General features: G+C 47.8%; 8 protein-coding genes across 8 annotated transcripts; 5 read left to right on the forward strand and 3 right to left on the reverse strand.

Moving 5' to 3' along the window:
• Nucleotides 1-1,808: 1,808 nt before the first annotated feature.
• Nucleotides 1,809-2,114, reverse strand: N7519_008261 (uncharacterized protein; the record flags this gene model as incomplete). The annotated part of the gene is made up of 1 exon (XM_057295037.1): nucleotides 1,809-2,114. The coding sequence occupies one exon, from the start codon at nucleotides 2,112-2,114 to the stop codon at nucleotides 1,809-1,811; it is 306 nt and encodes a 101-aa protein (XP_057142919.1).
• A 410-nt stretch (nucleotides 2,115-2,524) lies between these two features.
• Nucleotides 2,525-2,836, reverse strand: N7519_008262 (uncharacterized protein; the record flags this gene model as incomplete). Its single annotated transcript, XM_057295038.1, has 1 exon — nucleotides 2,525-2,836. The coding sequence occupies one exon, from the start codon at nucleotides 2,834-2,836 to the stop codon at nucleotides 2,525-2,527; it is 312 nt and encodes a 103-aa protein (XP_057142920.1).
• A 1,716-nt stretch (nucleotides 2,837-4,552) lies between these two features.
• N7519_008263 (uncharacterized protein) lies at nucleotides 4,553-5,725 on the forward strand (the record flags this gene model as incomplete). The annotated part of the gene is made up of 4 exons (XM_057295039.1): nucleotides 4,553-4,631; nucleotides 4,698-5,387; nucleotides 5,435-5,561; nucleotides 5,620-5,725. 4 exons carry the CDS (start codon nucleotides 4,553-4,555, stop codon nucleotides 5,723-5,725), a joined length of 1,002 nt encoding a protein of 333 aa, XP_057142921.1.
• A 744-nt stretch (nucleotides 5,726-6,469) lies between these two features.
• Nucleotides 6,470-7,719, forward strand: N7519_008264 (glycoside hydrolase family 16 protein; the record flags this gene model as incomplete). Its single annotated transcript, XM_057295040.1, has 3 exons — nucleotides 6,470-6,792; nucleotides 6,850-7,309; nucleotides 7,381-7,719. The coding sequence occupies 3 exons, from the start codon at nucleotides 6,470-6,472 to the stop codon at nucleotides 7,717-7,719; spliced, it is 1,122 nt and encodes a 373-aa protein (XP_057142922.1).
• Nucleotides 7,720-8,003: 284 nt separating this feature from the next.
• N7519_008265 (DSD1 family PLP-dependent enzyme) lies at nucleotides 8,004-8,933 on the reverse strand (the record flags this gene model as incomplete). The annotated part of the gene is made up of 1 exon (XM_057295041.1): nucleotides 8,004-8,933. The coding sequence occupies one exon, from the start codon at nucleotides 8,931-8,933 to the stop codon at nucleotides 8,004-8,006; it is 930 nt and encodes a 309-aa protein (XP_057142923.1).
• A 2,370-nt stretch (nucleotides 8,934-11,303) lies between these two features.
• Nucleotides 11,304-11,636, forward strand: N7519_008266 (uncharacterized protein; the record flags this gene model as incomplete). Its single annotated transcript, XM_057295042.1, has 1 exon — nucleotides 11,304-11,636. One exon carries the CDS (start codon nucleotides 11,304-11,306, stop codon nucleotides 11,634-11,636), a length of 333 nt encoding a protein of 110 aa, XP_057142924.1.
• Nucleotides 11,637-11,875: 239 nt separating this feature from the next.
• Nucleotides 11,876-12,079, forward strand: N7519_008267 (Reverse transcriptase RNA-dependent DNA polymerase; the record flags this gene model as incomplete). The annotated part of the gene is made up of 1 exon (XM_057295043.1): nucleotides 11,876-12,079. The coding sequence occupies one exon, from the start codon at nucleotides 11,876-11,878 to the stop codon at nucleotides 12,077-12,079; it is 204 nt and encodes a 67-aa protein (XP_057142925.1).
• Nucleotides 12,080-13,612: 1,533 nt separating this feature from the next.
• Nucleotides 13,613-14,305, forward strand: N7519_008268 (uncharacterized protein; the record flags this gene model as incomplete). Its single annotated transcript, XM_057295044.1, has 1 exon — nucleotides 13,613-14,305. The coding sequence occupies one exon, from the start codon at nucleotides 13,613-13,615 to the stop codon at nucleotides 14,303-14,305; it is 693 nt and encodes a 230-aa protein (XP_057142926.1).
• Nucleotides 14,306-14,731: the final 426 nt, after the last annotated feature.

Here is a 14,731-nt window from a genome sequence, read left to right on the forward strand (position 1 = left end):
CTTGGGAGATTGCAACAGCTAGCGAAGAATGGCTCATCGAACTTTGCCATAAGGCAAATAAGGAGGGGGGTCATATCGGGGGTCCGGTGGGTGGTGATCAAGCTTGACAGCTTGATCACCACATTGCGGCCAAGTTTGGATTAGGTGTCGGCGCCTCTGAAGCAGCTATGCAGGAGTTTGCCTATAACACAGTGGACCGCAATATCGTTCGCATTCCAAAAGTCTACCGCTATTTGGAATCAAAGAAACGGGATCCTCATGGGTACCTTTTCATGGAGTATATACCAGGGCAAAACCTGCAAGATGTTGACTTAGAGGCGAAGGAGGACATTTTGCCCCGAATAGCAAATATTATTACGTACCTGGGACAAATCAAAAGTCAGATTCCTGGCCCGGTTACCGGTACTGCACCAGTCGGTTACATATGGGGGGATTACGGCGCCAGAACGACCTTCAAATCTGTTGAAGACATGAACGTGTATATGAATAGTCGCCTACAGCATTTAAATTCGAACATCGACTTGATGCCGCACCCTCTTGTTTGTGTCATGGTGACATCTGCCCGAGGAACATCATTCTTGCAGAAGACGGATCTATTTGCTTTCTCGACTGGGCATATTCTGGTGTCTATCCTAGATTTTTTGAATTGGCCACAATTTCATGTGCATGGTATGATTCCTTTCAAGAGCCTCTCATGCGGGAAGTTGAGAATGCAATGAATTTGACGGACGACGAGCGACTGGACATGCAACTTCTTCTTCGTGTACGCCATGCAAATTTAAGATGGACATTTTATGAAATTCCTTCCGTTTGCTATAAATGAACGAACAAGCTGATTACCTAGCATGGAGAAACAACAACAGACACCCGAGGAAGAGGAAGCATATGAAGCAGCACTATTTGAGAGTGTTTACGGCAAGGACTGGAAGCCTATCATTGCGAAGATGCGTGGGTTGACTACCGATATTTCCGATACCGGCTGATGGAAATGGGGAGGGCACACATATTTCCCATATTGGTGTTCATCAGCGTGAATCGAATGTGAATACTGAGAGATCTGATGGGGGGAATGGAGAGGGCATAATTGGACGCGATGTCAAACCAATACTCTAAGCAGAGAGACCAAACTTTCTTAATTTCTGAAGCATGAAGACATAATTACTCATTTCAGAGTATCGGACGCCGTGCGAATGAAAGGATCAAAATTTTGATTTGTGGGCCTGAGTATGGATCTAGTACCAATGTGACTATTAATTCAACGGCCTACAGCAAAGAACCAGCCTTTTATGCACTAACGGCCTCGAGAGATATTAGGCCGTCTCGTCATGCTTCAGCTTGTCGTAAGTGTTACAGATCTAGGTGTGCTACGATAGCCGCGGTTTTCGGCTGGTCGGTGACTGGGTTAGAGGGTGATGCCTTGGACGAATACGACATTGATCCGAAGCTGACAGATTGGACTGGATGAGAGTAGAATATGAGATTGCCTATGCTGTTATCCCGCACAATCCAATGACAAAGGATCATCATAGCCTGTTGTCTCATAGTAGTCGAACAAGCTCGGATAGGTCCGTCGAATAGCAGCCTCCTGGCTACGGAGTGTACGGACTACAGAGGAAAGGAAGAGAAGCCAGAAAAAGCTCGAATTGCTGGACTCTCACTACTACGTGCTTTGGCGATAGTTGAACATAGCTTTGGCGGACCATGTTTTGGAGACTGAGTTCGAAGTGGACTCTATGGTTACCTGTCAGAAACGAGTTCTTGATATCCAAAATGAAGCATAAGGAAATGTGCACTGACAGGCTAGTCGCTTATTTCTTGGACTGCAATCCGAAGCCGGCTGCCATATCTTCCCATACTTTCTGGAGGCTCTCGATATTCTCGTCGGTGGCGGAGAGACGTGCAACCTGGTCAGCGAGCACCGCACGCTGGCGAACTATCTCATTTTCGATGCCGTTTCGCTCCAGGATTAGCTTTCTAACCACGTTGTTGAGCGACACGAGCGCGTCTCGTTGCGATTTGGCTCGTTGGGAAGAGTCCGCGGTAGTCTTGGGTCCACCTATGGAGGCCTTAGGATCGTCATCGACCGGGTCGCGAGGAAATCCCGGGGAAGACATTTCTGTACTGCAGTTAGCCATGTGTTAGAACCAATTCCCATCTAGATTCTCGCGTAGCGTACCGAGGGGATGCGATTATGGGGTTGAATAAGACTTGGTAGATATGATAGGTTAGGTGGATGAGAGGAAGTAGAGTTTGTTGAAAGAAGGTGAGAGGGAAGGGAAAATGATTAGAAGAGAAGTGCATGAGATGTGGAAGTGAGAGAAATATGAAGAAGAGAATCCAAGAAATCGGATTGCTACACTCTAACTATACCTAACTATACGCGCTTTGGCACTAGTTGGGCATATCTTACGTGCACCCTCGTTGTGGAGCTGAGTTTGACGGGGGGACTCTATAGGTATCAGTTAGCAACGAGTTGTTAATATCCAAACGAATAAAACGAAAGACGTACTAACAGGCTAGTCGTCTATTTCTTAGACGGGAGTCCGAAACCAGTTGCCATGTTTTCCCACGCCTCCTGAAGGCTTTGGATATTTTCTTCATTAGTAGAGAGGCGTGCCATCTGATCGGCGAGCATCGCACGCTGGCGCATTATCTCGTTTTCGATTTTGTTTCGCTCCAGAATCAGATTTTTGATCACGTCGTTGAGCGCTACTAGCGCCTCTCGTTGAGAGCGAGCTCGTTGGGAAGATTCCGAGGTAGGATTAGGTCCACCTGTCGTGGCCTTGGGGTCATTGTTGACCGCATCGCGATGCAATTCCTGATCCTGAGAAGACATATCTGTATGGCAGTTAGCAATACATTGGAGCTAATTCGCGTTTAAATTCATGCAGCGCGTACCGAGAGGATGTGATTGTGGGATAGGCAAGGTGGGTGACGGTCAAGAAGAGTTGGTTGAAGGAAAGGGGTGGGAAAGGTGCAGTGAGATGTGAAGTGAGAAATATAAAGAAGAGAGAAGTGTGAAAGAAGAGATAGGGAGGGAGACAGAGTGCTTTGAGGATTGTGCGCAGAGCAGTTCAGATGGATCCTGTCGAGCAATATCACCATATCACTATAAAAATTTATACCGAAAAAAAAAAAAGAAAAAAGAAAAAGGATTTCCCTTCCCCTGCCTATATTCGCAGTTTAGTGAAGGAATATACGCCTCGTAGTTCGAAAGGGGACTGGCACTCGGATGCAGCGCCTGGAACTGTATCCTATGACCGAAACCAAGAGCGAGGGTGTCAACTCCTAGACGACGCTATACATCTTTTCTGGCCCAACTCTTATTCCTCTCCCACGTTGTGTAAGAATTCAATATATAACAGCTTGCCCGATTGGACAGTGCGGCAAGGGTGGAAGTATAGTAGTTGATACCTTCAGGGAACGCTTGCCGTGTTAAATTGTGGGCTGCAGTTTGGTTTAGGGGTTGGATGAAGGGTACCTAGTACCTTGTGTGCTGAAGCAATTTCGGGCAGGTTATTGCGAGTATTGGCAGCTGGAGGATGGGGAGAAGCAACGTTAATGATGAATACACAATACGGGCGCACGCTTGCCTAGCGCGGCTCCCGGCTTCCGTAAAGTGTAGAGGTCAGCCCTCTAGTCATAGGCGAAGTAGTTGAATATAATATATCTTGAGGCTACATGCTACCAAGGAGATGGAGGAAGAAACTCTTGGTATTCAAACTAGCAGAGCAGGGCCTTTTTTATAGAGGCCTGCATTGACAAACAAAGCGCTCAGTCTGCCACGATAACAAGGCATCCATGTAGGATGGGATGATGTCAACAATATATCGTCTCAACGCGTTCGACATTCGTGAGATCATGATCCCTTAGCCGGTTTGAATACCACAGGTACCAAGGCAGCCAATACCGGTAGCACAGGGAGAACATCTGTTGGAGTTGGACTCCTGTGGGACCTCGAATACGTTTGTCTCGGAACTGTAGGCGAAGAGTCTGGCTGGATAGCACTGAATGTGCGGGTGCTAAGGCTTGTATGGATGTCCGGAACTTGAAGATAAAACGCGCATTCTAGCCGCCTCGTTACGGTTGATTCTGTGAGAGTGGAGCTTGGCTGCCGAGGAAGAAGAGCTCAAACTGTCCAAAGGGTCGTGATCTCCGGCCACAGTTCCTAGATGGATTCTCGTCCATTATCATTTTCCGGATACCCTTCCTGGATGGGCGACGCATCGGTGGCTGGGTATGTGACGACCTCGTCGGAGAAAGGCCTGAGATACATCAAGTGGGCCATTCCAGTTCAAGACAGTGAGGCTGCTGGAGGAAAAGTCATGAAAAGAGCAACTCTGGGTTCTCAAACATACAAGTAACAAAGTTCCTGGCAAGAGCAACATCTCACCTTGTATCAGGCCTCAGGCCACTAATTAATGGCCTCAGGCAGAAAGGAGCAAACTGGCCTAATTTCTCTTGAGACTCATGCAAACTTTCACATTCACTCCTTTAACTCAAATGTTCGTCGGCCGGACTGGAAAAAGAAATCCCGCTTTTTACCTTAGCCATGAGTTCTAAAACAGCCCGGGACTTGGGGGACGGGAACGGGAACCTAAGCGCAAAGGTTGACCCCGCTGTTGCTGCTAGTGAGTATCAACGAACGATCCCTTGTTTGACTGTTTGACAAGTCCCACGATGATAACGAGCGCTAGAACTTCCGTATGGTGCCAAAATCGTGTCTACAGAGAATCATGGCTTCAGCTTCCGGGCTACAACCGGGCGCATTGATGTTAAGTTAGTGGACGGGTCGCGCCAGAGATTCTTTATGAAAGTTCTATTAGAGGAGAGAGGCAGAGCGATGGTTCACGGCGAGTTTGAGTCAATGACTGCAATTTATAATCTCATCCCTGATTCCGTCCCGAAACCGATCGGCTGGGGTACCTATGAGACAATACCCGACACACACTTTTTCCTATGTGAATTCAAGGATATCGACCAAGAGTTGCCAGATATACGCAAGTTCACCGAACGTCTTGGGAATCTACACAAGAATAGCAAATCACCGACTGGGAGGTTTGGATTCCATGTCCCTACCTATAACGGCAACCTGTCACAGCACACTGAGTGGTCGGATAGTTGGGAGATCTTCTTCGCGAAAGCACTGCGACACGCACTCATGCATGAGATTTCAGCTCGTGGCCCCAGCGAAGAAATCGACATTTTGAGTCCTGTCATATTTGACATAGTGATCCCACGTTTGCTGCGGCCGCTTGAAAGTGAAGGTCGATCTATCAAGCCCTGTCTGATACATGGTGATTTATGGTATGGAAATACCGGAAGGGATGCTACCACAGACAATCCTGTTATGTTTGACGCCTGCTCTTTCTACGCTCACAACGAATGTATGTTGTATACTTTAATCTAATCAACAGCTTTACTAATCTGATAGATGAACTTGGGCAATGGGCACCAGCTTGCAACCGGTTTGGTTTCGAGTATGTCCAAGGATATCATTCACACTTGCCCATATCATCTCCAGTAGAAGACTACCAAGGCCGTATCGATCTCTACAAACTGTGCGTATATCTTGTTCCCGCACGTCCTGTATATCAGCCAACTCAACTGGAAATTTAGGCGATTCAACACACATGTCTCGGCCCTCTTCCCCAAAAACAAAATCTTCGAGAACAGTACGCAACAAACCATCCTGGGCTTCGAGTTGCACGGTCAAACTAGCTGACATTACTAATAGAATGCTTCACGATATGAGAGACTTGATCGCTAGATATGGTGACATATCCAAATAGCCTGCAATGAGGTTGCCTCGGCAACTTCTCATACATTTCTGTTGTTCCGGAGTTTATTCTCTCGCCCACCGCGTTGTCAAGCACAATCTTCTTTTTTATAGCAGTGTACGTGTCTGCGGAATTGTTACTATTTTTATCCGATCGCCTACGTCATTCTCATATGCAAATGAGATGCCATTGCCTCAGACTTCAGCGAAGATAAAATTCCCCCTAGCCATGTATGTACGTAGCAGGTATGTATGTACTCCGTACATAGACATTGGTCAATTCACAACAAATGATCTGATAGGCCTATATCAAGGGAAATGCCAACAAACCGCCCAAATAAATAGGCATAGTGGGTAATGATCTGCAATGTCTCAGGTATATCTGAAGTGGACATAGCCTTACGTAGTCCTCCACCCCGGCCAATCGCCCCGCTTATCCAACGCGTGGCCTGCTTCCAAGGCAGCGAATTTTGTTGAAGGGTGATGATTTTTGTTTTTATTACTCTCATTGTGCATTGCTTTGAATCTATCTTTAGTCTCACCGCTTTCTTCACTCGTTTGACTCGGCGGGATTGTTTTGTTGTGGCTTAACGCAGACAATAGGGTATACCCTATCGACTACACTGTCCGCCCTTCAGGATGAACGATTATTATGCTCAAAATGACCCTGGCCACTTTCAATCTGGCCATATGTTGCAAAATAAGACACCGGTGGGCAGTGCACACCCGCCTGATTACGGAGACTGGAGTGGAGATGCCACAGATCAACAGACAGATCAATACTCCAGATGGGATCCGCGGGGATGGTCCTTGAAGAAGAAGATTTTCCTAGCGGCTGGTGTTGTCGTGGTAATTGTGGCCGTTGTCGTTGGCTCTGTTCTAGGAGTGCGAGCCAATCGGTACCCCGATTATTCGAAACTAAACTACACCTTGAAAGACAACTTCTCTGGCTCGTCCTTTTTCGACAACTTTGAATATTTTACTGGCGCCGACCCGACCCATGGATTTGTTCAGTACGGCATTTGTCTGTAGAACCTTGAGCCAAGCAATTAAGCTAACGTGTAATCCAGGTATATCGACCGAGCTGCATCCACATGGCTTAATCTGACATCTGCCACGGACACCTCAGCGGTGCTCAAGGTGGATACGACATACAGTGGATCAGAGGCTGCTAATGGGCGCCAATCTGTGCGAGTCACATCCAACAATACCTATGCAGATGGGCTTTTCATCTTCGACGTTATTCATACCCCGTACGGGTGTGGTACGTGGCCGGCCCTGTGGCTGACAGACCCTAACAACTGGCCTGAGCACGGAGAGATTGATGTTGTGGAAGCTACCAACGCTGGAACCTTTGGAACCCAATCGACGCTTCATACATCAAAAGGCTGCTCGATGGGCGTTAAACGGAAAGAAAGCGGCACCGTGGATAATGAAGATTGTTACTACGAGGCGAATGGGTATACCGGCTGTGGTGTAAAGGGCACTGCCAGTACTTATGGCCCTGAGTTCAATCGCCAGGGTGGCGGAGTAAGTGACGGTGTCCCAATTGTTCATGGTTCTTCCATCGAGACTGATTTACTAATAAACACCGCCTTCAGGTTTACGCGATGGAACTCCGTGACGCCGGTATTCGCGTATGGCAATGGATCCGTTCTGAGATCCCGTCTGATATCACTTCGGGCAGTCCCGACCCATCCACATGGGGTAAAGCATTCGCAGACTTCCCCAGCACAGAGTGCGACATCGGCTCGCACTTCAAGAACCAGAGTATCATCATAAATATCTCTTTGTGTGGTGATTGGGCGGGAGCCAGCAAGTACTACACGAAACAAAGTAGCTGTCCTGGCAACTGCAAGGCATTTGTGCGGGACAATGCGACTAGTTTCGACACCGCATACTGGGAGTTTGGTGGCTTCAAGATCTACCAGGCCTCGTGAGCCTTTTTGGATTGCCAAGTGCAACTCTCCTTTAATGTGTTCATGGATCGATGTAACGAGGTTTCTCATGGCGTTTAGGTGGTGACTTTTATTTGATAAGGGCGGACTTTCCAGGGAGACTGTGCAAGAATAGAGACTTACATGTCATCAAATAGATAAAGAACAGAAACACCCATTCTATGTACTTTGACGCTTGTAATAGTAGGACATTTGACTAAAATGCCAACATCTATATCTCCTCGTGTCTTTGAGATCCCTTAGAGATCCACAAGTTGACTTGGCGACTATTGGACCTTTCCTCTAGAGTCGACAGGCCAGATTTCCTCAATGACTCCCCCTCGATGGGCGTAATAGAAATCATGCAAGTTAACGGTGGGGTCAATGTGACTTGGCACCATCTCAACGCGATCCCCAACCGAAAGCGCCGGGGTACCCTCCTCCCAACTGAGTGAGCCGTGCTCGTCACCAAGAACACCATAAGTATACCTCGGGTCCTTGCACTCTGCCAAGCCACTATCTGTCGTCAACGATTTCAATCCGCTATCGATTGTGACCGACCGAGGGCCTTGCTTGCTCAGAACAGTTGACAGAATTGTAAGACTGTTGGAATAGAATGTGCCCACGGCATTTCGGTAATCCGTATCCATGAAGATGAACGACCCAGGCTGAAGTTCAGTCACACCCGGTACTGTAGCGCAGAATTCAGCCGTTCCAGTTCCACCTGTAGTAACTACTTCGATGTTGAAGCCTGCCTTCCGCAGCACATCTGCGGTATTTGTGAGGGTCTCCATGGACTGCAGACATTGACTCCTGCGGTCTTCCTTATCATGCAAATGCTGCAAATGACCCTCATATCCATGGAGCCCGATCAGTTTTAAATGCTTCAGACCCTGAACATGTCGTGCCAGGGTCATGGCTGGGTCACCTGGTAGGACACCGGTACGATGGAGACCAACATCGAGATCAATCAAAACCGAGATTGGTTCGTCGATACCGGCTGCGGCCAACGCCTTATCAATAGCAGTTGCGCCAGCTTCGCTGTCAACAACTATCCTGATCTTGCGATGTTTGCGGTACAGTTCCACCAGCCGTTGTACCTTTGCAGGGCCGATGATCTCGCAGGTGATAAATAGGTCGTCGAACCCGGCCGCGGCGATGACTTCAGCCTCGCTCACTTTGGCCACGCAGCCTCCCTTCGCACCCGCTTTCACCATCTTGTCGGCGAGGATCGCGCTCTTTGTCGTTTTTAGATGGGGCGGATGTCGAGGCCAGTTGGTAACAGCTTGTCCATCAACTTCTTGATGTTGGCTTCGACGAGATCGAGATCTGCGATCATGGATGGTGTGTCGAGGGTGTCGACCCTGTCGCCAACTTTGGGGGAATACATATTTTTTTGAATTCGGTCTCAATGAGGTTCAAAGACAGTTCCGTGCTGGCGATAGTCAGTGCCTAAGTTTGAATCTTGAGAATCCGCGTAGGACGCAAGGGTGTGTCGCAATTTATATGTTGACGAGAGAATGCAAGGGGTAAATATGCGCCCCCATGCTCCATGATGTACCCCCGCGCTAAGGATTGCCGATACAATAGGGTGGGGGAAGGTACAACCTTCCTCATTCGTGCGGGGTAGGACCGTTGAGGTGTACGAGAAAGTGCAGTTTCTTCTTTACATTGGTATTTACCTCAGACGTTATATGTACGTCCTAGAGGATTTACAAATTCTAAGAAGTTGGTTCAGTTCAGTAGAACTTGGGTACCTAAATGCCAAACGAGTTTGAGGTTTATTTGGATGTCTTTTCAAATGCCTTTTTATATGTCATTTACAGAGATACGCTAAGCACTACAATACCACGGATCGACCAAGACTAGCCCTGATTCAATCCATGGATGGCGCTTGCCCTCTCATAATGTTTTTATGAGATTTTTATGAGATGTTCTTGCCCAGTTAGTTACATCTTCCACTTCGTTCTTCCCCCGTACATCGGAAACAAGCATGGAACAAAACCCGTACCTCCAACCCATCACTCTGAAATGGCCTCAAGACTTCAAAGTTCACCCAACCTCTCCTCGGAGAATCTGATGATTGAAGAGTACCTGCAGCGGTCAAACCCATATCGATCGACGACAATGAAAGATCCCTGGCCTTACCACCTCTATAGCGTTTATATGATTAATAACAATGAGAATTCCTATGTAGCAAAATTGGGTACCCATCACTTTTGCGGGTAATTCCCGTAACATTTTGATTTAACGCATGTACTTTCTACAGGCCAGACTTTTACATTGTTCTATCTATAGCACTCAGAAGGGGAAAACATCGGTGAAAGACATCTAAAAGAAACATTCAAAAACAGTCTTGAAAGACAGCTGAGACACAGCTAAAACAACATTTGAATAAATAACATCGTACGCCTCATATAAACCCCTAAGTTTCCTTCACTTCCTCTTCATATATGTCCATACATATATATTTATTTCCTGCATATACGTCGAAGTTCGCAACCGGATGCGGTGATGGAACTGGAATGGAAGATGGAGACGAGATAGAACCACATGCGAACCCCTGAATACTCTCGTGCCGTGACTCTGGACCACTCGTATTCACGGCATCCCATGTGGTCATCGGCATACTTTTCGCCGGCAGCAACAGTCACTCTATGTCCTTTTTTACGCCTATAAGTTCCAAACCGAGGGTGTGAACTGCCAGGCCAACCATGCAGCCTTTCCAACAGTAACCCTACGGGTGCCCGCCTAGTCGACTGACCATATTATTGTCGGTCTCTTCATGATCGTGGGGTATCACTCCCTGCGGTGACCATCAACGCTTAACAAGCGACGGAGACAAGAAACCTACCGCTGATCAGGCCGGGCTTCGGTTGTGGCTAGCGTTTCTTCCCCTTTCAGGTCCGGGAGTATAAGGGCAAGTCGACCCCGTCTATCATTACCTTCGAGGATCCATCCAGCCATGCAAATCGGTATCTCCACAACAAGCAGGTGCTCAATATCCTCATTTTTATCTTAAGGTGTATATGCCCTTTCCCCAGGTAACTAAACCCTCACATGTCTTCATCACTCATCCCCGTTTCTAACTTATTGCTCATTTCTCTCTTACGCTCACTTTTTTCCCCTCACGTGCTTACTGATGGATTTTGCAGCATAGCTCTCGCTCAAGGTGTTTAGTACAATCTTTTATGACCCTTCACACACTACGAAATAGGGCGAGGTTCTATGGGCTACATTCCTACATGCCGTACAGAGCATAGGGTTCGGCTCTGAAAAGAACTATATGGCTCAGTCTGTCAGTTCACAAACTCAACCGTTGATCTCGGTCATAGTATTCGGTTCCACGGACCGCATCCCACTGCGAAATTCCTTTTCGAACTGCGCGGCACATTGGTCGGCGCTTGAACCGCGCCTAAGGCTAGGGGGGGACACACGATAACACTGACCCACAGGGTAATAACAGTGCTAGCGAGGGATCAGAACAGGTGCAGGAGGACACGCAAAGAGGAAGACTCGCAGCGTCGAAGGTTGTTGCTAAACAAAGCACACCTTTTATCTACGATAACAAGCCGCTGCATGTCAAAATGGCTTCCTCACTGCCGAATTTGCTACATGAAGCAATTCAACCTACACAGGAAGACGCTGAGCATGAGCCTGTCTATCCTCAGCAAACTGATCCACCTCTCCGCAGATCAACCAGGATTAAAAAGCTAAGTCGTTCTATGCTAGAACGCCTCGCTTCCCATGGTACTACTTTAGATCCTGCTGCAACCGCTCTCTATGCATGCGGCAACAACAATGTCATACTCTCTATTTTTGCAGCCACCCAAAGCCCGGGGGACGATACATCTCAGTCCTCCACCAAGCTCACATCAGATGACATAGATACATTCCTAACGGCTGGGTCGACGCTATGAATTGCAAAGAGAAAGCTAAATGGCTTATTGCTGCACAGAAAGAGCTGGAGTCTCACATACAAAACGGGACATGGAAAGTCGTTGACAGAAGCATGACAACGAAGAAACCGCTCACTCTTCGCTAGGTCTTTGATATTAAGAAAGATGACGGCCGATACGAAGCTCGTCTTGTTGCGAGAGGCTTTAATCAAGCCAAAGACGTCGATTTTCATGAAGTGTATGCTGTCGTCGCTAAACCTATGTCGTTGAAAGTCTTCTGCGCAATCGCCGCCGCTCTCGGCTGGGAGCTGCACCACTTTGATATCAAAGCTGCATTTTTGAACGTAGATACCAAAGAATCGAGCTTCATCGAGCTTCCGGAGAACCAGGTGGCTGGCGGTGCTGATAGGATCCAGCCTGTCGGTTTCGAATACCACGAGCCTGACATCGGCATGAAAGGCTAGGTTTGACAAATGTGGGGAGCTTATTGTCTAGAGTCGGGATACAGGCTAAGCCCGGATGAATGCCTCCGCGTGATATCAATATCATGCGCTTTCTGCTAGATTGTGCTTCCGAGATTATGCACATCCAGCCAGAGGCACTACACTCGCCACACGGCTTGTAGGAGGCTTTGGCTAGTGTCATTCTTCAGCCCGAGCTACCAGCCCTATCCACGTATAAGCCCTATTGGCATTTGCCATGGAGAGAATCATCTGCCCTAACTCTGTTAATGCGGGCTATTTCAAAATCGACTGGCCAGAATTGCAATGTCTCAAGTTTACATGCCAGTTACCGTAGGAACAGGCCGCCCAATTCGGAATGGGTCATCGGGTGGAGCCAACAAGTGATCACAGTAGGATATCGTCAACTTTTATGCTAGAAATACTACAGGGATATTTTTGAACTAGTATACCATGGTCGACGTCGGGCTGGAAGCCGTGGTATTTAATGGGTTCTCCCTGCACCCGTGGACGCCATTCCTTTCTTTCCCCTTTTACCCATCTCCATCATAATCAATCACAACCACCTGCATATCCAGCGGGTTACGCTCTATAATATTAACACCAGTGATGATAACCACGCATACTATACGGAGCCAGGCTATATTCTACCTTTAAAAAGGAACAATTGGGCACCTTGGCCGCCCTAAGCTTCACCGCTCTTATAACGCCCACTCCTTAGACGATAATGCCTATAGCTATACGCGACGAGGAAGCAGTGCTGAGGTTGAAAGAATTATCAGCATGGGCATTCACATGCGTACAAATGGAGATGGAGATGGACAACTTTTTCAGATGCGTTGACGAAAACCGCCACGCAAAAGTACACCCTTTTTTGTCTCGAACCGGGTTTAACCGTCTAAAGGTGAGAGGATGCCCCAATCGTGTAGGATATGCCTAACAGGTCAACAAAATTTAGGGATTCGGGTATAAGATATGTCGAGTTACGGGGAAAATCGCCCTTAAGAAGGCTGCTCACTACCGGACTCTATTATTCCCTCTATCGATTGGAGCGGGAAGTCGCAGTATAGGCTCAGGGGAGCTAATGACGGATTTTGGGGTGCTTAAACCAGGATATGGGGCTGAAATAAATTCCGTCTTTGTTGTTGATGCTCTTATGGATTGCCTTATTGTCCTTTTACCGGAATTGGCGCTCCCAATGGCGCAGACCCAAAGCCAGAGCCGGCAAATCGAGTACGCTGTTAGATACTAGATTGGATGGAATTAAAGCAATGTGAGCATTCCTGATACAACTGCACTCAATAGTTCTTATTCTATATATTTGGAGAATACATATTTCATGTAAGTGAAGAATGGTAATCGGTAATTTTGCAATACAGCGCAAAACAAGTGATGGTCAACCATTTCGAGGATCATGTTGTATTGATACCGGTAACCAATACGCCACTCCACAAAATCAGAGTTTGAAAGTTATCACGCGTATGTTTCACACGCTTTATATTCCGACCTTCAAGATCCGAGACAGCCAAAAAGATCATGGAAGATCGGAACAATTTCCATGAGTTGCCTACCGAGCCACACGGCATTTTCTGGCAAGACAACTTTATCGATGCCGAACACGAGCAACGACTCATCTCGGTGTTCTCCAACGAGCTAGAATGGCCTGACCGTCCTGGCCGGGTATCACTCCACTACGGCTATAGCTTCGACTATAAAACATTCGGGATAGATCCCGATATTCCATACAAGGAATTCCCAGAATGGCTCCAACCTCTCATCCCAACAACCGAGGACCGACCTCCAGACCAGGTCTGTCTGCAGTACTATCCTCCAGGTGCGGGCATCCCGCCCCATGTAGATGCGCACAAGCCATATGACCAGCTCTACGCGTTATCGATAGGTGCGCCGGCGATCATGATATTCCGCCGGGGCGAGGAACGCATCGAAGTCGATTTGACCCCGCGGAGCATGATGCAGATGAGCGGCGACTCAAGGCTGCACTGGACGCATGGTATTAGGAAGCGGAAGAATGATACCCTTCCGGATGGGACGGTGAGGCCGCGCGGGAAGCGGTGGAGTATCACTTATCGCTGGCTCAGGGATGGGGAATGCGAATGTGGAAATCTGGAATTGTGTGACACGGCTCAGCGACGGAATGGGATTGAGAAGGAAAAGAGGTCATTAAAGGCGTTGGCGGAGCAGGCTGCACTCAAGGAACCTGTTGTATAGATCGAGTCCAGATGGTTTGATGACTTGGCCAGTTTGTTGTGTAAATAATATTAGAGCGAAATATACCCGGAATCCGCGTCAAAGCCGAGGCAGACTATGGATGGCGTCCGGCAAAGGAAACATGTCCGAAATTCCAGCATTCTGTTGGTGTTTAGGCCTCCGTCGCATGTTGATAGAATCCGGGACGGAAAGGAAGCGATGGTGAGCCGCCTTCTCCATGCAGGTGTTTCCGTCAGATTTCAAAATTACCCCCTCAAGCCAGTGTTTTCGGGTGTACCGGCATGTCGGCGTTTGATTACGAAGGTGTATTGATTTCTTTCTCGAAGTTGGTCGCTGATGTGGAATGGCAAGACCGTGGAAATGGTTAGTTGGCAGGATATCACGGAGTTGGGGCAATGAAGATAGTAAATTCCAAACAAAGAAATT

The sequence above is a fragment of the Penicillium mononematosum genome (genome assembly GCF_028829835.1).
Source record: "Penicillium mononematosum strain IBT 11891 chromosome Unknown utg000005l:1.0-9366267.0:1.0-9372171.0, whole genome shotgun sequence".
NCBI classification, from domain to species: domain Eukaryota; kingdom Fungi; phylum Ascomycota; class Eurotiomycetes; order Eurotiales; family Aspergillaceae; genus Penicillium; species Penicillium mononematosum.